At 37.0% G+C, this 21,873-nt stretch overlaps 2 protein-coding genes across 3 annotated transcripts; both read left to right on the top strand.

Moving 5' to 3' along the window:
• The first annotated feature begins 7,812 nt into the window (after positions 1-7,812).
• serpine1 (serpin peptidase inhibitor, clade E (nexin, plasminogen activator inhibitor type 1), member 1) lies at positions 7,813-11,546 on the top strand. 2 transcript variants are annotated; one of them, XM_026936054.3, is made up of 9 exons: positions 7,813-7,962; positions 8,854-9,095; positions 9,199-9,423; positions 9,657-9,851; positions 10,013-10,211; positions 10,301-10,401; positions 10,485-10,571; positions 10,668-10,751; positions 10,838-11,546. In XM_026936054.3, exons 2-9 carry the CDS (start codon positions 8,855-8,857, stop codon positions 10,882-10,884), a joined length of 1,179 nt encoding a protein of 392 aa, XP_026791855.1. In that variant the 5' UTR covers positions 7,813-7,962; position 8,854; the 3' UTR covers positions 10,885-11,546. The 2 variants fall into 2 exon arrangements, with proteins under 2 accessions (XP_026791855.1, XP_026791856.1); XM_026936055.3 differs by having other exon boundaries at positions 7,815-7,962; positions 8,851-9,095.
• An 811-nt stretch (positions 11,547-12,357) lies between these two features.
• On the top strand, positions 12,358-21,735 carry ap1s1 (adaptor related protein complex 1 subunit sigma 1). The gene is made up of 5 exons (XM_026936078.3): positions 12,358-12,538; positions 16,812-16,990; positions 19,064-19,172; positions 19,624-19,761; positions 20,562-21,735. Exons 1-5 carry the CDS (start codon positions 12,536-12,538, stop codon positions 20,607-20,609), a joined length of 477 nt encoding a protein of 158 aa, XP_026791879.1. The 5' UTR covers positions 12,358-12,535; the 3' UTR covers positions 20,610-21,735.
• Positions 21,736-21,873: the final 138 nt, after the last annotated feature.

Raw genomic sequence — 21,873 nt, 5'->3', positions numbered from 1 at the left:
ATTTAAAACTCCAGTTAAAATGTTTAGAGCACACACTATCCACTTATGAAAAAATACAACATACAGTAGATATAAAAGTCTACACATCCCTGTTACAATTGCAGGTTTTGGAAGGAAAAATGAAACCAAGATAAATCACGTCAGATCTTTTTATACCTTTAATGTGGTATAACGACCACCAAAATTCAAGCGAAAAACAAAGAAAAAACCCGGTTACACAAGTGTGCATGGGCATATGACTCAGACATGACCAGTCACCTTCAAAATCTGATCTTTCATTGGGGTTAATCAGATCACTTTATTGATCATACAGCAGTCATCAATAAAGTGATCTGGTTAACCCCAAATAAAAATCAGGTGTTTGTCTAAGATTTTCTTGACATCTTTTTGGTTTTATCCAACTGCTGAAGCTACAATCCACAAAGAGCTTACAAAGCATGTACAGGATCTCTCTGTTGAAAGGTATCAATCAGGAGAGGGGTATAAAAGAATTTCCAAAACATTAGATGTACCATGGAACACCATGAAGGCTGTCATCAACAAGTGGAGAAAATGGGACACCACAGTTACATTACAATGAACATGATGTCCCTCCAAAATTGATGAAAGGACAAGACAAAAACTTATCAGCAAGGCTGCCAAGAGACCTAAAGCAATAGTAAAGGTGCTCCAGGAATATCTCGCAACTACTGGTCACTCCCTGAATATGGCAGTCTCTCGTATTCTTTACATGGCTGGGCTATGGGGTAGGATGATTGGACAGAAGGCCTTTCTCACGAAAAAAAAAAAATTCAAGCCCACATAAATCACCCCAAACCATGTAACAAAACGTGTTATGGTCTGATGAGAGCAAAGTAGAATTTTTTTGGCCATAATTCTAAAAGATATAGTTGGTGCAAAATCAAGACAGCTTATCACCCAAAGAACACCATACCCACAGTGAAGCATGGTGGTGGCAGCATCATTTTATGGGCTGCTTCTCTTCACCTGGGATTGGGCTCTTGTCAAGATTGAAGGAATCGTGGATAGCTATTATTGTATGAACACAGCAGACTAAGTAAAATTGACTATATATTAAGTAGTTGCTCTAAGTAACATTCAATAATAATTCATTTTTTTAGCAATAACAACAAAAGGGTTTAGAAAATCTTCAATCTTCCAAATTCATAACGAATCTTTCTAAAATTCAAGATGAACAGATAAGAGTAAAAATCACAGTAAACAGAACAATACTAAGAGAAAATTAACATTTAATTATATGTACACCGTACACACAACAGAAATCTCTGCATATACGGTAGTAGGCCTAATTAAAGTTCTATATTTCCCAGTCTACATTATTAAGGTTCAGATTATTTTCCTCTCTCTTTAATTGTATTTTAAGACTGTTCCAGTTAATCTGAATCATGAAAGTGATTAAATTATAAACATATGTACATGATTTTAATGAACTTTATGCTTATTTTTGTTACAGTAGTACATCTTATACATATTTGCATCATAAACATGTGCATGCTAGTCATAGCAATTTCATAATTTTATGAGGAAACACAAAAGTCAAGGCATTTTTCTGACCTCAAGATTTTTGGGGTCAACTCTCTGTTTGATGGTGACCACACCCCTTATTTGATATCACATGAATTAGGTCATGCTATTTCTATCAAGCAGCTCCACTGCAAGGGTTTAGTGATGTGAGCTTTGACTTTCACTTATCCAGCCACAGAATAAATGCTGCTACATACCTGAATTCATGCTATATTTACATTTATTAGACATGATCTAATATGTTCTATAAATGGCCCTGGGTCACTGTGTTGTATGTTCACATGCCCAACATTAAATCTTTTAAGGCTAAGTCTCACATCTTGTGTTGATTTGCTCAAAAAAAAGATATTCAAGTTTTCCTTGCCTCAGGAAGCCCTTTGATATGGAGCTGGAACATTGTGTCCTCTTTGTTTATAGTTTGTTTTGAAGCAGGGCATGAAGCATCTGTAGGAATACCATTCACATTACACAGTCATAACACAGTGTGTTTGTGAAAGCATCACCCTTGGAAACTGGGAAATCTGAGCACGCATTTCAGTAGTACACACAGTTAGAATGCTTACAAATTAGAGATTGGCTGATTATGAGTCAATAGTCATTGTTTACTGGGCAACATGCAAATAAAGATACAGAATGTTTTGTGGTACAAAGGTTCTGTGACTTGCTAATGGGATTTGCTGTTTAGTGAGAGTTGCCAAAGAAATATGATGATACAATAGAATTTGGATCACGTTTTACGTTATATATGCTTCAAACCAAACTAAACTATTATAAACTATTCAGAAGTGTTTGTACTCCATGTGACATGTTTGTTTGTTGTGTGGTTGTGTGTTTTGGCTATATAGTGTATATGTAGGTCAAAAAGGGAAGAAGGTAACAGGCTGAATAAATTCATCTAGGTGGGTTTTGCATAGATTAAATATAGACCGCATAGAAATTCCCACCACTGGATCCCAATAGCTGCACATCAGATTAAAAACACTGATGATTGCAAACAAAGTCAAAAGCGGGCCATCTCCCACGTACCCACCTACCCTTGGCTGTCTGGACTGCTGAGTCACTGCCTGCCTTTTTTTTTTTTATTTATTTATTCATTTATTTATTGTTGTGGCCTATTTGTACTAGTTTGAGAATATATTTCTTGTCTCCTGAATACAGTACATGTAAGTGGTGGTGATGAATTTAAATGAAATATTATTATAGACAGTTCTCCCACTGTGGCTCCCACTCGCCTTCCAGCTATAGGTTGATCTAAGCATGGTGTAGAAGGGGTGTTATGAAGTTACTCCTGCTTTCACATTGTATCATTAGTCTTGTGTGAATGAGATTGGACATGATTGTAATGCAGAAACAAATGCTTTTTTTTTTTTTTTGGAGCTAATGACCAACAGATGGATGTTTAGTGAAGCATAACATAAACTCTTATGAATATATCTCTGCATATATCTCTTTTTATTCTGAGACACATAATAAATATGTGAGATACTTGGCCATGTGTAAGCTAGAAACACACTATTGGCAATGCAGTACATGTTCCAAAACCATCCAGACAGGAAGTCAAATGCCTTTTAGTTACTTTCCTGAAAGATTTAATATTTACTTAACTTCCCTTCAAACTATGACAGGGTAATATTTATTATACAAGGACATGGAGTTGACGTGGTTCTGGCAATGCTAGCCCGTTGTCAGGGAAACACACACACACACACACACACACAAAAACACAAACTGTGTTAAAAACTAGAAACTGTGTTAAAATTGATTATGCAAAAAATGATCTAATGCTGTTAGATCTGCTTTATATTGGAAAATGTTTTCACAGGTATTTTGTATTTGTGGACAGGGTGTGTACCTTGGCTCAGTGTGTCTCCAAGGTGCATGTCTAGACAACACAGAGCAAAGAAAGTTATGTAACTGTCTGGAAGTTGTTGGGCCTGTGCAGAGAGCCCACTTCATGTGCACCAGGAAAGTAGCACAAGGTTTTGTTAGCTTCCTAAGCCATTAGTTTTGAAAGAAACAAAGGCTAGGAGAGTAAAGTGAAGGAAGTCAGCTTTAATTTGAAGCTATTATCTTTTAAACTATTGCCTCAGTGACCATTTTTCATTTCATTCGATGTGCTGGAGTACTTTGCCAAAACAGTACCATCAACAAAAGCATACTGCTGACCAGATATGTTTGTATGTATTTTCTCTTGCATATAAATGCCATGTGGTGGCTTCTAATGACACGTGTGCAACTGACTGTGCTTTGATTAGGGGGAATGGTAGCAAGGTCCTTTTTTACCCAATCATTATGTTTAATGCTAGCCAATACTATATGCTTGTGTAGTCAGATGTGTTGGAAAAATACTTGAGAGTGTTGTAATAACTTATACAGAGGTGTCCAAACATATCCACAAAGGGCTGATGTGGCGGCAGTTTTTCATTCCAGCCAAATAGAAGCCACAACTAGAAATTGATTGAAGACCAAGATGACAGATAAATAAGTAGAACCAGGTGTCGCTCCTGCTTGGGTCAACTCAAACAACAAAGTACTTTATTCAAATAAACATGAGAATCACAAGTAAATGTAGGCATAACCAGGTTAATCAGAAATAACTTATATTTTTATAATTATTATATTATTATAATCCAGAGGGAAATCCAGCGTCATGAGTTCACATTCATTCAACCATTTTTGATAAACACTTTTTTCTTGTCAGTGTTGCAGAGATCCAGACCCTATCCCAGGAACACACCCTTAATGGGATTACAGGGCAACACACACATTTACACACTCATAATGAGTTTACACACTCTAATTCATTTCAAAGGTCTGTGAATCACAGTGTAGACAAAACCTGTAAATATTTGTGTTGGCACAGAATATATGTCTAATTGTAGTATTCACAGAGTTGAGAAGTTTTTTTCCTATGAAATGTAACTTCATGGCTTAGAGAGAATGTGTTGAATGAGTTCCAGTGATAATGAATTGTAAGTTTCCTGGACACTTTATATGGAAAAGAATTGCATATATAAATTACAGGTTCTCTAAAACTACATTCCAAACAGAACAAAAAAAGTAGATGTAATGTGTTACTCACCTCTAGCTGTCTGTCTAAGGTCTGGTGTGTTCATGTATGTGTAGATGAGGGAGAGATATGGACTTCAGTGTACAGTATGTGCAACCTCTTGCCTTAGTCACTTCAACCACAAAACAAGTTCATACAATCTGTACCCTTAAGGACATCCAGTCACCCATATAACTGTTTTAGTTGCTGAACTAATCCTTTTCCACCACATTAAGTGATGGTGTCAACACCCGTCATGCGCCATTAGACGACCGTCATTGAAACAAAGTAAATGAAAGTAGATTAAACAACTTTTGCCTTGTTATCCTTCACCGAGATCAAAAATTTGTGTTGAAATCTTGAAGAAATTATGTCCTAAACAAGAATTTTACTTTGAACTGAAACACGTTGCCAGAGTTAACATCCAGCCCACAGCCTCCAAATTTTATATTTATAAGACTGAGGGTTATAAATATAGGCCTCAATATGGTAGGAGTAATACATTCATATGAGACAATAGAAATATTTCTTTTACATATTCTTTTGCATATGTCTTTTGCATAAAAGCACTCCATTCGCATAGTAACAGATGCTTTTTAGTCTTGACAGCTACTGCACATTTCCGTCTCACTGTTGTTTGGTTGAACTCATTGAATCAAGAAAATGTGAAACATGCACTGAGGTGTGCTATAAAATTCTGGTTTGTTTGTTTTCCTGATCTCTGTAAATTTTTCCACATATTTTTAAACACTCTCACTATCTTAAAGCTAACATAAGAATTTCAAATAACATTCTTTGTTTCTGAGTGGAAGACACATGAAATGTTTTCCCCCTTTTTTCCATTCTTTTGCCCCGTTGGTCACATCCTGTGCTGAATATTTTGACAATAACTGCATGCTTTAAATCTGATTAAGCATTAAGAAACTTTGGAATTACTGAGCAATTCTGTGTTACTGGGTGCTGAGTGTATTGGCCTAAGGTCCCAGGTGAATAGTTGATGATTTTACTCTAGGTTCAAATGATATCAAAAGTGTCTTAGCATTTGGATGTCTCTTGATACTTGTCACACATTAGAAGCTTCAAATTGTGTTTAATCAAGTATAATCAAAGTGCCATTTATGCATTTTTAAAAATCTACAGATAACTCCATTTGCGCAAAAAACAGTTGTATGAGGTTCCGCCTTTTTTAAACTTTGTGGTGTGTTTTCACTAAAAGTGGAAGTGTAGAGTCATCATCAGTTGACACAGATCTTACCTTCTGTCACGTTCACAGTTGGGGTCAGAGGTCTGATGGCACACATAGAAGGCAGTTCCTACTCTCTTTCATAGCCTTGGACACACATCCACACTGCTTCTACTTTCTCTTACTTCAGCTTTTGCATGTCATTTCTTACCCAATATCATTTTACTGTTTTAATGGGTTTTTTTTTGCAGATATAAATAGCAAAAATTATACAGACTATTGCATTAGTGTGTATTATCACTGTTTATTTCAGTAATTTATTAGAACTTAACTGATAGCTGATAGCTACTATGTCACATAGGATCAAACGAAAAGATGAAAGCAAACAAAAATGGTATTCTGTACCGCTTATCCTACACAGGGTCACGGGGAGCCTGGAGCCTATCCCAGCAGACTCAGCACACAAGGTGGGGGACACCCTGGATGGGGTGCCAACCCATCGCAGGGCACAGTAGGACTACATCATTCTACGTATTAATATTCCAGCAATTAACAGTTATTGGACAAACATGTATAATTTGGGTAAATACTGGAAACAAATCTGAGTACTTTCAGAATTGCTTTTTTCCTAGACACCAAAATTGTTACTGCTGACAAAAGTAATGTTAGTTAAACTTGCTGTGTGCTGTATGCGATAGACCTTAAACAATGTAATGAGCTAGTAAAACTGAAAAGATGTCATAGTTGTAAACGGCATAAAAGGATTCTGTGTTTGCTCCAGAATGGCTTGAGTTAATGGATTTTCCAAAATCCCCTTGGTTTTTGGCTCATATGGTTACAATGAGTCATCAGCTAAAGTGAGTTCCCATGTTTGTCTGTAATGTGAAATAGGTGGGTGATCTCACTGGGGTCCGAATCTGTGGTCTACATTTCCATTTGCGATATGGAATGCTGCTAATTTAGGAAATGCTGTGTACATAAACTAAAAATAGCTTAACAATTACATGGAAAGGAAATGAATGTGATATGAAGCTCATGTAGACATCTGAAATTTGTGTGACAACACTTGTTTAGAGTGTTACTAATTTTATTGTTGGTGTGCTTTGTCAAGAGTGTCTGCTCTAACAAGCAGTTCTAATAAAAGTGTAACACTCAACCATTTAATTATTAACTTGTGTTGTAATACCTTTAGGAAAAGCATTTCCTTTTATTTTAAATTATTTGATGTCATTATACTCTTCAAGAGTTTGGCTTTATCCTCTACTCATAATTCTCATCTCCAGGTATAGACAAGAATATTGAGTCACTGCCAAATTATTATGCCATCCATGGTTGCTCAAAATGTGACACCACAACTGTCTCCACTTTATATCTCTCCTGTTTTTCTCATCATTGTGTCACCAGACGCTCAGTCATCTAAGCGAACTCAGGCCTCTCATGAGCATGTGCCCTGGAATGCTTGTTCTCTAGTACAAACTATAATAGTATAGTGTGTCACATTCACTGGAGGATCCAGTCAGTGAAATGAGTTTGAGACAGAAACTTATTGTGTTTCTTTTCAGTATGATCTCTCATCTTAATGACATATAAGAATAGATAATGATGTCAAAGGCTAGTTTAATTGGAATACTGTTAATACACATTAAAATCATGTGTAAAACATGCTCTTAAATCTGTTTCCCATCTTATATGTGTCTGCTTCCAAGTAATATATGACTATGTAAGTCTAAAGTCTGAGGGATACTTTCCCCTGTCTGGCATCAAGACAATGCTGACAATGTCTGGCATCAAGACGTGCTGTGTGTAGTTTAACATATTGAGTGAATGTCGTGAACTATTTAGGAACTAAATTAGGAAGCACACGCAAAAGATCCACTGACTTTGACATTTTGCCAAATCCTTGGCCTCAGTGAATCTTTAGTGCAATGCATATGACTCAGGTTTTTTTTTTAGTCTACACACAATTTTTTTCATGTCTGTGTGAAGTGAAAGCAGGGAGGAGGTATGGGGCAGACTGGAAAGACAGACAGATATGACTTCACAACTTCCGTTAGCTTGGGGGCGGAGTTCTGTGTCCTTTAAATACTGAAGAAATTTGCTGAGACTCAGCTCATGCTTGACAGGCAGATCCAGAAGAACAGTCTGCAAGGTTAACTCATTGGAAGAGCCTACAAAACCTACTCAGGTAATGATTTTGGTTTGCATACAATGTTTTGTTTGGAAGTAAGCTTTGTTATCTACATTTTTGCACATTTTAAAATGCTTCAACCTACTCGTATTGCTATATTTACTTTTCTAGCCAGTCAGTTAATGAATGATAGGAAAGGGAAACCAGCTTACACTTAGTATTATGAAGCTGACTTGTTTGGTAACACACACAGAGAATTAAATTTTATCTACATATAGTTTATCTATGTTGGTGTTTATGGTAATGTTTAAAGCACTAATGATTACTACTGAAATTTGAATCTGATGTATTATAAAACTTTAACTGATATCTGAACAAGGTGTTTTGAATTAATAGCCAAGCTCATGTGACCAACAACTTCAGTGAACCAAAACCACATTGTCACCGAGATGTAGAAATTGAAATTTTTAGTAAAAAAGCAATATAGAGAAAAGTGCTTTATGTCCACTGTGGAAAGTTGCAATACTTAGGCTTGCAACAGAAAGCACTTTCTTTCCATTACAAGAATGGCTCATGTAACTGGCCCAGTGTATTTCCAGACAGTTATGAATGAACCTTTTGAGAAAAAGAAAGGTGAGTCAAGGCAGCCAAATGAAAGCATGGCATTTAAACTGTGTGTATTGTAGCCCAGTGGAGAGCAAACATATGTATGCACTTAAATTTTCCTTGAGGTTTTAGCAGTTTTCATTTGTTTTAATATGTTGAAATAATCTAATTAGTGTTATAAAATACTAAGATTATTCTTAATCATACCGGTTGCTCTGTGGATTTATATGTAGGAGCAATAGTCAGCTTTCAATGGACCTTATTTCTTTGTTTGTTTGAATTTATTATTAGTCCTGCAATTAGCTAAAATCTAAATATCATATGCTATTTCTCTCAAAGCAGGATGCAGAGACTGTGTGTACTGGTGATTCTCACCTTTTGTGGGTCAGCTCTGGGTAACCTCCTACAGAAGCAGCAGACAGATTTTGGACTACGTGTGTTTTCAGAAGCTGCCCAATCCCATCCACATCAAAATCTCATTCTGTCTCCTTATGGCATCTCCTCAATGCTGGGGATGGCTCAGCTGGGAGCCAAGGGTGCCACTTTTCAGACTCTCAAACAACACATGGGCTACTCTCTGCGAGGTAGGAATCAAGACAGCAGTCTAAAATATGATCAATTTGTGAATGTAGTAGGGAAATAATTTTATGCATTTCTCTAACTTCCTACACTTCCTTACATGTACAGATCGTGGAATGTCACGTCAACAGAGGCTTCTTCAGAGAGACCTGGCCAGTGAAGAAGGAGTGGAAGTGGCGAGTGCCATAATGGTAGACAGGAAGGTAGTCTTGGAGAAAATCTTCCGACGTAGCCTATTAAAGGCATTTCAGAGTGTGCCACACCAGGTGGACTTCAGTCATCCTGACAGTGCCCTGGAGGTCATCAACTCCTGGATGTCAGACAACACTGGAGGTGTGTTTGTGTGTGTGGTGAGAATTTGGGAGCAGGATTGGGTGTTTATTTTAAGTACCTTCAAATAACTCTTAGAAACCGATATTCTCAGAAGTCTGAGGTTCATTCTAAAGCATTTTATAAGTGTGAAAGTATAGTTGATATGTGTATGAATGTGTAATTCTCATGAAACCCATAAAATAAGTCTGTACAAGTCTTGAATTTCTCCTTCTTCCTCTCCTTTTTTTGTTTAGGCATGATCCCAAATTTCCTACAACCTGGAGTGCTGAGTGACCAGACACGTTTGTTGCTGTTGAATGCCCTCCACTTCCATGGGCTTTGGAAGAACCCTTTTGACCCTAGGCTGACTGCAGAGGCGACCTTCCACACAGCTAATGGCAGTGCAGTGTCAGTGTCAATGATGAGATCAACACAGAAGTTCAACTACGGTGAGTACGAAAGATGTAATGAAAAACGTACATATGAATGTATGATTTAATGTGGATAGATGGTTAAATAAGTGAATGAACAAATGAATGGACTTGTTAGTTCTAAGTAACATCCAGCCAACATTGTTTTAAATATTGCTTTCATATCTCTCTCCACCCAGGTGAGTTTGTTACACAGGACGGCATTGAATATGATGTTATTGAGGTGCCATACGCAGGGGACTCACTGAGCATGCTCATTGTATCGTCATTTGAGAGGGATGTACCACTTTCTGCCCTAACCGGAGAGCTGAGCAGCAACAAAATCCAAGAATGGAGAGAGCAGTTGAGGAAGGTTAACCGAGAGCTGGTGATTCCCAGGTAAAATAAACACATTATACCACAGGTAACTCTTTCGGGTTTACATTATGTAAGCCTAATACTGGTGTTTGTGTCAATGCTATGTCCAGGTTTTCCTTAGACACAGAAGTCGATCTGAAGTCAGCACTGAGTAAACTGGGTCTTGGCAAAATCTTCAGTCAGACTGAGGCTGATTTCTCCCGCATTACTAGTAAGTAAAGAAAAACATACTCTTCATACATTTCATATATTTATTATTTGCTATTAATGATTTATTTTCTTTTTCACCCTCAGCTGATGAGCCATTGTATGTATCAAAGATTTTACAGCGAGTAAAGTTTGAGGTGAATGAAGAGGGAACCAAAGGATCTTCTGCTGGAGGTACAGATAATTTCCACCTAAAATAGTTGTGTTGCTTCTTTAAATATACGAACTGATAAAGAAGGTCACACTTAACACTTACGTGTATCTCTTTAGGTGTCATCATCTACTCTCGCATGGCCATAACAGAGCATATTTTGAACCGTCCATTCCTCTTCCTTGTACAGCACAAGCCAACAGGTCAGTTTTGTTGTAGAGTTTTTGTGAATGGGATTTTGTTAACAGTTTCTTGTTGTTTATTCTGAATTCTCTGTTTAATTCCACAGGTGCTGTGCTATTCACGGGTCAAGTGAACCAACCTCAGAATCATTAGCAATCCCAGAAGCACAAAGACTAAGAAGATTACTGTCACTCTCTTCAAAGAAATTACTACTGAGTCAGTGCAGGTTTGGGAACAAGATAAAGAAGCAATAATCTTACATGCAACCTGGAGACCACTAGAAGGTGTACTTAATGTAAGCCTCCAAACAAAAGGATCAATAAGTTTGAAGAAGATTTCCTAAATTTAAGTCCTTTGTTTGACTGGAAGGTCTCTCATCACTAACTGGAAATTATATATCAGTAAAGACAGTATAGTGTAGTGTGTGTGTGGAGGAAGACATTGTAAAAACTATTTGTCAATGAAGGAAAACACCTGTGTAGTTTAAAACACAACAAATGTTACTATTGCTGTAGGATTATATTGGCACTTTTTAAATACAGACAGATTTATAAAAGCCATTATCCCATTTTTATAATTAAAAAAGCAGTATTCTGAAACAATATTTTTAACCTGCAAGGACAAGGTGATGTATGAAATTTGCTAGGGAATATTTTGATATCATGATGTTTACTTTACATATTATATTTAATGCAAAGTTGTATTTTTTTTAAGACATATATTTATTTCTATATGAAGACTTTTATTTGTGTGAAGATGGCATATTTGTACATGGAGCATAATAAACTATAATAAACATACTTTATAATGAAAAACTCAGCGTGCTTCTTTGCTCCTTTTGGTGTTTCATTTGCAACTGAGGACACCTGGTGTTCACACATTCACACTGTGTGTGTGTGTGTGTGTGTGTGTTTGTGTGTGTGTGTGAGAGAGAGAGAGAGAGAGATTATGGGATGGGGCTATTGCTAAATTTGGTCATCAGATCAATATTGCAGTATTGTACTACAAAAGTACTTATGTGTGTCGAGACTGGTGTCCCAATAACTGGTCCAGTAATCTGGACCTACTAGGGTACATCACTCAGACCTACTGTATTGCACTGTGGGATGTCAAGCAGAATATTCCTTATGTATAACATGACCGCAAAATGACAACACATTCTAAGTGGTGCACTATATAGTATAGTCAGTAGGGCGTGGCTTCGGACACCAGCGTTAAGGGGTAGGGTTAGACAGAGATATATAGATCAAGTTCTGCATTCAGTAGTTGGACATTTTACTATATTCTCCTTAAAAATCAGCATCTCCCCTTGCAAATGAACTTGTTGGTAACACTTTTTTCCTGCAGACGCATACGTAAGATCGTCCGAGTCCCATCACCATGGAAACCAAAATCAGCCTACGAGTTTGTCATGGCAACAGCACCTCATTCACGACACTTACTAACGGCTATCACAAATACAAAAATATTGATTCAAAACCAGAACAGTACACTGTAGCCTGCACACAGAATGGCAGTTAAACCAGTCGTAAAACGCATAAGTGACGGCAGGAAGGCGGATCTCCTAGTTACCGAGCCATGACATGAATTCCCTGCACGAAAGCAGCCTCTTAAAGCGGTATCCCGCAGTGCGCATGCGCACAGGAGGCGCTGACGCTTCCTTTCCAGTCTCAATGGGGCTTTTGAATCCACCGAACTGCTAAGAGTGTGAAATAGACATGAATAATTAGTATTTTGCGTTTCTGATTAAAACGTCTTTATCGTATATTTTGGTTGAACTGGACACTCTTGAGAAGCTGAGAAAATGGTAAGTTAATTCGCGTGCTGAAACCGAGAGAGACTTTCTCGGCTAACGTTACCGGATGAGCTAAAGCAAGCAGAACAGCTTTTCGCTAGCTAGCTCAGATTCTAATAAAACCCTAAGGGATGGTTAGAATAAAAACATACCCTCGGTGATAACGTCGTGGATAAATGAATACAAAATATTTTAGTAATTTATAGTGCTGCAAGTAAGTTAGCTCAGTGTTTGTCTTATTTGGTATGTATGTATATATAGGAGAGAGGTCAGTGTGTTTGACGTGTCGAATGTGTCGAAGTTGTTTGTGTCGATAGCTAGTGCAAAACCTGTGCACTCCTTCCTCAGTTTAACCTCTTAGCATAGCTAGCTAAGTAATTGGTTAGATAAGAGCTAACTTTTAGCTCTCGTTTCCAATGCATTTGACAGCTTCGACAACTCTAATATTTTGTTGTTTTATATGTTTTATTAGATTTCAGACTTTCCATATTCTATAGAGCTATTTATGAACAAAAGCGGAAACGGTGGGTACACACCTGTGCTCACTGACTTCTTCAACAGTACACCTATCTTATACATCTATTCATTGTCTGTTTTATCAAGTACGTCTACATGTAGGATTACCACTAATGACTGTAGCCTATCTGTTAGCTCCCCTAGACCCTGTCTACCAGTGGATAGATATTATTTAGTGGTGGATCATTCTCAACAGCAATGACACTGACTTTAGTGACATATTAGAGAATGTTGCAGTGATATGAGTGTTTCAGTCACACCTTTAGTGCAGGGACTTTTCAATATTTCAGTTTTGCTGCTGGGCTGAACCTCTCCCAAAGTATCCAGTCAGTATTAACCAGTTAGTCACAAACTGGACCATAATGAATGGATAGAGGACATTTAACACAGTGTACATGGAAAAATGTGATCTTTTCGTGAACAGTACACCTACAAAGGTGCACAGTGTTTAAAGACAACAGCAATTGCTGCTGCACCTCGTACATGCGTTACTAACATGTCAGGGTCACTACTGTGCTGAGAATGTTCCCACACCCAAAATCATACCTGGTCACTTGTGATCCTATGGCCAGCATACAACGTAGTTGTATCTAATAAAATGGCCACAGAGTAGTGCTGATTTTTAAAGTGTACTGTACTTTTATAGTGTAAGTACTGCAGGACAAGCTTGATCAAATTTAGACTCGCTACACTGTCCCAACACACTCTACTCTACTCAGACGTTTATAACAGTTTTATAGAAATTCTTCTGTAACACCCACTCTGACCCTTAGGCATAAAGTTAGTCATATACTTAAATTCATTTCTGAGACCCTAGCAGCTGGTGTAAGAGCCATCCGCTGGTGGTAAATCAGCTGTCAAAAATCATGCTAGCACCTTATCATAAGTGACACCTGCAGTTTGTTTTTGTCAGGATGTTCATGGAGAATTTGATAGAAATGTTTCAGTACACCTACAACAAACAGTGACAGTAAGATCCTACATACTACTGTTAGTTAGAAGACATGCTTGATGAGGGGTATACAAAAAACATTAATATGGAATTGGATGTCCTTTTTTTAGCCATTTGTGGTCACTAACCCCTCAGCAGCCAGCATACCTTCACTTTGCCATAAATGGTAAGCTGTTTTCACAAAGGACAAAGCCCTTTAGTGCCAAAGGGCACTCAGCTGTTTTGGGTAACTGTCCATACCCAAATTAGTTACCAAGTCACCAATTTCAGTGTGAATGGTCACATGAGTATTTCCTGTAGGTACATCATTAAGTTGCTGAAAATTAATAGCATTTATTTTGTAATACATAAATATTAAAAAAAATTGCTGTTTCATAATCATTTGAAATTAAGTATTTACAGAACCAAAACTGTTCCAGATGTGCTGCAGTTTACTCCAGATGCTGAGATAAGATTATGAGAATGTAAGCTACAGCTGAAATTGCAACTTGTTAATCCTGCCATATGCATAGTCATATGACCGGGCGGAGTGAACTTTAGTGGGAAATTTATCAGTAGACTTCCTGTATTTCACCAACTACTCTGGCAAGGAAGTTATTTCCTTTATGTTCAAGATGATAAGGATTCATTTGTGGCTTGTAAAGTAGTTTGTGTGCCCTGATGAACTGAATTTATTCCAGCAGTTCTGAAAGCATTCAACATTAATAAATTTATATATTCAGCAGGTTTTTGTCATATGTTGTCCTTCATGCCTACACAACCTAAATAATCATCATTGATGAGAAAATGTAGCACTCATTTATTCAGTCAGCTTAGAATATTGTAGACTTTTCATTTTGCTACAATATAAGTTCTCTCTCCTTCTCTTTGTGAAACTAGACATACACAAACAGCAGAGATCATTCACCACAGTAAGTAAAATAATTAGATTAGCCGTAAACTGTGGTCTGGCTATGTTTGTACAAAGGTAACAATAGCTGTAAAACATATTTTAAGCTGATGGTTTGCTTTTTTGCATGTTATTTTGAAACTAACATCTGTGTTTTTGTGATAGAAATTCATTTTCAACCAGATTATACACTGTGTTGGCTATCACTTTCACTGATGGCCTTGATTTGTTTCTCAGTTGTGATTTATCCATGTTTGTGTTTCTTATAGCCATAATACTACTTAATGAAATCTGGTAAATATATATTTTAAAATGAGAGCAAGCACAGCTGATGCTACACATGAGCAGACAGATGTAGTCCTTCCCTCTTTGGAGATTGCTATTTTTGGCCATGTCCTCAATTAATCTTTTTTTTTTTTTTTTTTTTTTTTTTTTAAAAACACTCCTTATCACACCAGGCTAGAGGAAGATGGTACCAGATGTAAAAAAAAAAACAAAACAAAACTTGATTTGTGTCAGTATGATACCTGGGATATGGTAATACATTAATTAGCCAGAGTGAGTGGACACACATCTGTGTTTTAGACAAAGTGTAGTCACACACATTAGTTTAATTGGCATTGATAATAGGTGTATGCGTATTATACGTTGTATATGAAGTGGCATTGAAGACCATAACATGGGATTTATTGAACATGGTGTCTCTGAAGGGCAGTTTTGTATGTAAATGAAGTACTGTTGAATTCCTTTTTGTGTAAACTTACATGGTCATTAAAACCATCTGTGAATGAAGCCTCTGCATCCAGTTCATGAGTTTTAATCACATTAAAACTCTCACAGGCAAATATTTTTATGTGCTACTAGCACACATATAAAGGTGTATTGTGTCTAATATTTTAGACAGTGCTGCATACATGTTGATATTGCGTTCCAAAATAAATGTCATATATTGGTGTCAGCCCTTGCTGCTCTAGCCCAGATTGTCCATACTGATGCCTTGTAACATTGATTAAACTTGCTTTATCATAATTTCACAGTACACACTTTTTGTTCAATTTGTTCTGTGGGATGTAGAAATGTTATGTCAGGGTAACTTCCAGTTATCGCCCATCTCTACAGTAGATAAGTGCACGGGTCCCATACAGCCTCTCAGTCAGTCTGTGTATTTACTCTGGTCCAGTTCATCAGGGGGTCTGCTGTCCTGGTGCAGTTATAATCAGTGGTTGGTAGAGAACAACCCTGTTCTTTGTCACCCCATGAGGACTGAATTGAGATTCTCTGACATAGCTTACTAGTTCTGGACGGAGTGAGCTCAATGCAGGATAGCATATGTAGGCCAGAACCACAGGGACTAATGCAGCGCTCTCCAACTCTCTCAAATATTTAACAGATGTGAAATATATCGACCCAGCTAATGGTCTAATTTTGAAATGATGAATGATGTTGAAATTGTGCTGCGGAGGAGCTAAATGATCGAACGTTTGTATTAGCCAAAGCTGACCATTTTTATCAGCAGTTTTCCTTTTTAGGCCACATTTATTTGATGTTTTAGAGTACTTTAGTCTATTTATATTGCTAGAATGATCTGTGATCTAAATCTGTGCCACATCTATTAAAATTAGAGTTAAAGCCCCCATAGAATAAAAAAGGGGACTGATTAAACATTTGTGAATTACTTTGCACCCCCTTGTGTATCTTTGTATGAAACCATACAAAGATACAAAGAGCTGTCAGTAAGCATTGCCCTAACGTTTACAGAACAGCTTTTATTTATGTGCTGTAGCCTGTTTTTAGCTTGCTTCATTTAGTTTCACAGGGAATATGAATTTTAGTTTATGTAAAAGGTGATAATAAACAATCCCCTATTTGTTCGCTCTGTGTCTCTCTCTCTCACTCTCTCCTCTTCCTCTTTCTGTGTCTGTGTGTAGATGCGTTTTATGCTGTTGTTTAGCCGGCAGGGGAAGCTGCGACTGCAGAAATGGTATACAGCCACAGCTGAGCGTGACAAGAAAAAAATGGTGCGAGAGCTCATGCAGGTGGTGCTTGCTCGGAAGCCCAAAATGTGCAGCTTCCTGGAGTGGAGAGACCTAAAGATAGTCTACAAGAGGTGAGGTGACACAATAAATATATACATGGTGTTTCAGAAATAACATTCTTTTTTATATTTATTGTGAAGACATTTTTCAAGAGCAAATTTAAGTGAGGCATATTCCATTTGTGAAGAGCACAGAGCTTCTTTTCGTGTTTAAAATATTATATTCTGTACACACATTGCTATTCTCTCTTTGCATTATTCTCTTTGGTTGACATATTCCTTCTGGACACCTTGTTAGTTGACCAAAATGACTAATAACTATTTGGTTGTTATGTCCAACATTTTATGTTTTTTTTTTTGTGGATTTACATGTGGATTTACACGTAAATAAAAATAACAAAAAAATTCAGTTATTTCAACTCTAAAGTGTACTGCTTATAGATCATAATTTTTTTTTTGATAAGACACAGCTGATTCATATACTATTTCTGTATCTACAAGGTGGTTTTAATGGTACAAAAATCTGTTATTCCTTCCAACCTCCTTTCAACAGAAGTAGATATCTGCATTAAATAGTAGGGGTGTAAACCTCAGGCGTCCATATGCTATGATTTTTGATTCATAAGACAACGATTCAATATTTTATGATACCACTGAATCTGCTATGATACATATGAATTGATTTCGTAGCCTCTGAATGAAAAGTATCCAACTTTGTTCAGAATTTGGGTTAGGCCCAGCGTTAATTCGTGAATGATGATGACATGGAGGAAGCCTGCTTTAAGTATCAGAGTTACGGGCAAATCACCTTCCTAGCCTATTTACATATCAGTTTTAAAAATATGACTTATTGTTTGCACACCTGTTGTCTGTCCTTTTTCACTAATAGCAAATTTATAATCAATTAAAATAGATAATAATTGATTTATTATTTTTGCCTTGATTAATTTTAATCGTTGCCTTTTAAACTGATGCAGCAATCCAAATCTTCCAATCGTTACAGCTTTATTAACTGCCATCTGTAACTTAAACTTATTGATTTATTGTGGACTTATTCATTTTGTTCAAGAGGAACAGTGACATTTTTTCCATGTGTTCAAGCATTTGTTCAACTAGTGTTTCATAGCTGCATTTCCTGTCTTTATAGATCTATAAAGATTAGATCTAACTTCTCATAGTTGCACAATACACAGACACACGTACACACTTACTTTATGTTCTGTTGAAGGTCAGCTACATGCATGCATGTGGTGATAATGGGTGAATGTAGCTCATACATGTGCAGAGAGACAAATGTATCTCCTTGAGTACTCTCTCCAGTTGTGTAATATGATTACTTGTAATATTTCAGTGTGAAACCTGGCACTTCTGTGAGGTTCTGTGGACTGAGTTGACCTTAAATGTCAGAAGTTGCCACGTCAGATGTTGGCGATGACTTACTCTGTGCGTCAGTGTGGAACCACATCAAAACATGACATCTATTACTCTTTACTTGCTGTTCTGTGAGACAGGGTGACATGAGCCAGTACAAATCTCACTGCAGTCAGCCTCAGCATTTATTTAACCACTCTCATACTGTGGCTCTGGCTTGTTGCACTGTTGCTGCACAGTACATGGTACCTGACTTTTGACTTGATAGTGCAGGTTTGGTGGTGTTTGGAGATATGTTCTATTGAGCATATTTATGTTCTGCCCACTAGGGGGCTCTTACAGAAAAGGCTTCTCAGTGTACGCAGCCAAAAGTCAGTGCACGGAGCCAAAGTGATTCGGCCTGACACTCGGTCCGTCAGATAGTAAAATATATCTTACTGATTTTTCTGACATAGACTACTAAAGTAATGCAAACTTTCTGTTTTTTGTGCATCACAATGCTTTGCACATTCAAAAAGAGCAGAAAGTTGGTAGAAAATTTCACAGTAAGACAAGTTGTACCTATTGATTCAGTCTCTATTCCACTGTTATCAGCATTGTCCATGTTTGCTATCCAGTTACATAATGGTTACACTTACATGCATGTGCTTCTATACTGGTCTGTTAATGCTTGTTACGTGTATATAGGAGGGTGCGTCAAAGGCAGTAAAAGTGTGTACTTGGAAATCTGTTGGTTAACATCTGTTCTCACCTGCGGTGTGTGTGTGTGTGTAGGTATGCCAGTCTGTATTTCTGCTGTGCAGTTGAAGAGCAGGACAACGAGCTGATTACCCTAGAGGTCATCCATCGCTTTGTGGAGCTGCTGGATAAGTACTTTGGCAGTGTGAGTCATTCCTCAATTTTACCTCTTTTCTCCATCTGTCTCTCTCTATCGCCTTCACTGACCTATCCTTTCTATTTGCTATTAGCTCTTTTTTTCTGTATCTCTCTACATTTCATAGCTTTGGCCCTAGCACTCCTTTTCTTCTGTTCTTTCTACCATTTTGTTCTTCATTCCTGATCCTATTTTCTCTGTAGAATTTTTGCTTCAGGTCATAAGTTGATATATTTCGGCTTACGTAATGTCTTAAAAAAAAAAAAAAAAAAAAAAAAAAAAATCAGATTGTTTGATTTTTTTTTTTGTGTGTGTGTTTTTTTTAATGACAGTTATTGACTGTTTTTCTTAACCCACACAGTAAAAACAATTAAAAATTAATAATTAAAAGTAAATTGTATTCTGAATTCAGATTCTCTAATTTGTGCTTTCCTGCTACATTTGTGTCTCCCCCCTCTAGGTGTGTGAACTTGACATCATTTTTAATTTTGAGAAGGCTTACTTTATCTTGGATGAATTTCTGATGGGGGGAGAAATCCAGGACACTTCAAAAAAAAGTGTACTGAAGGCTATTGAACAGGCTGACCTGCTGCAAGAGGTGTGTATATCTTTGTGTGCCTTTTCACACACAATGTAATTATGGTAAAGTTCTTAAAAATCTGATTTGGTCATATTCCTAGTCTGGAATCTACTATAGATTCTGGTTAAGACTGATTTTGGATATATCCCCATATAGCTATTGCCTGATGTAGCAATGCACAGAAATAAAAATGGTCTTAAACTGAAATTTAGTGTATACTGAGCTGAAAACAAAACGAAAAAACAAAAAAAAACAAATGATCATATATTTATCATTATTAATTTGCTTTTTCTGTACTATTGCATAGGTTGTATTATTTTATTTTCCTCTTTATTCGTGCTTCTATATAGAACTTAATTGAAAAACTGCATTGTAATGCAAAAAATCACTGAATTATTCTGATAATCCATCACTGTATTAAACACATGAAAACTGAAATTTTGTCATTGGCCACTGCCACAAAAAGTTTGTGTGCATGGTGCCAGCTGCTTAGTTTCAGAAATGATGGCTGCCAGCCCTAGACCTTTTTTCAGCTCAAGGTGATTAAAAATATCCTAATCTCAGCGGATGCTGCTTAATTTGGCAACACTGAAAAAGGTGGTGATTTAGTGTGAATGTGTCAGCAATGAGCAAGAAATAGCACAGCAAATGCTCGTTTGAAACGCTATTTCTAACCTATATTATGATTGAAATGATCTGTAAATCTTTATATAATGACGATATGTGTATCTCAGAAAATGAAACGTGTCAAAAACTGCTTAAAATTTTGGTGCCTGATTCTCCAGCACATCTAAAACTTTTTCTTGTGTGTGTCTCAGGAGGATGAGTCTCCAAGGAGTGTACTGGAAGAGATGGGTCTGGCATAGAATCTACTGAGTTTTAGAAGGACAGCTTTAGGTACTACTACTGCATTTGGCGAGGGAATGGACTTTATTAGAGTATGTTTGGGGAGGGAGGGTCAAGGATGGCACGAAAAAGGACACACAGGATAGAGGGATGGTTTGAAAGTGTGTATACAGTTTTTATACTACTGAGTTCCGCATGTGATTGTACTTTTTTCAGCCCCATTTGTATTCATAATGTTAAAATAGCTGCGTCTAACCAGGACTCTCTTTCTGAAGACACACTATACAGATTATAGTGTGGGATACAGATTAGACACTTGAACTCGATACACAGCCATTTATTTGTAATGAAATGAAAGTGCATCAAGCCTTACCATGTCAACAAAAGGAGACAATTGCACAATATGCTATTAGTCTATGAGGAGCAGTTATTTATTTCTGCAATCTCAAATTAATATATTCAGAAATACTTAGATTGTATTTTTGCTGCTCAGGAAAGATTGGCTGTAACCATTCATGCATGTCTATTTTTAAATGTGATGCAAGATTTAAAGTAGATGACCTATCAGGCCTGAACTGCTTGCTCTGCAGTATAGGGACCACACAGTAAATCTGTGTATGTGTGTGAGTGTATGTGTAAAAAAAGTGTGTGTATGTGTGTTTATAGTGAGTGGGAGGCGTATCTGTGCTCTTCGCTTGCACAGTCTACCATTAAAACAGTTTTCCATGAGCCAGATTTAAAAATAAACTGTGATGTGTGACATAGGAAATAGAAGAGAAATATTGAATAGGCCTTTGAGTTGGTAGAATATTGAATAGGCTGCTGCATATGGTCTATTCATTCAGTTCTAGTTCTATGAACCACATCTGCAAAGTCACTGAATGTTTATTTTAATACAAGAGGGAAAAAATACCCACCAAATGGTACCTAACCTCTTTCCTGTTTTGTCTGTTTTTACTTCCTGCTTTCCAAAGAGATGTGTCTGACTGTAAATGCGTAGTCTTGGAATAAAAAGGGAATAATATTTGAATAACTCCTTTAAAAAATGAGGGCTTTGGCATCATGTATGACGTAGTTAGGATAAAAATTTAAAAATAAAAAGTTTTTTAATGTATTGTCTGAAATAAAAAGAATGTTTTGAGTAGAGTTGTGTATTTTCCTTCCGTAATACTGAGCTATTCTGTGTCAAATCGCTGGTGCTTTCACCACCTGACCCATGTTTTGGAGCTGATTCATAAGAAAGTACATAAAGATGCAGATTCTGTTTAAACTGATTGAAAGAAT

This window comes from Pangasianodon hypophthalmus, chromosome 4 (assembly GCF_027358585.1).
Source record: "Pangasianodon hypophthalmus isolate fPanHyp1 chromosome 4, fPanHyp1.pri, whole genome shotgun sequence".
Taxonomy (NCBI): domain Eukaryota; kingdom Metazoa; phylum Chordata; class Actinopteri; order Siluriformes; family Pangasiidae; genus Pangasianodon; species Pangasianodon hypophthalmus.
The sequence above is the reverse complement of the archived record's forward strand: the minus strand, read 5'-3'. Positions and strand labels throughout refer to the sequence as shown.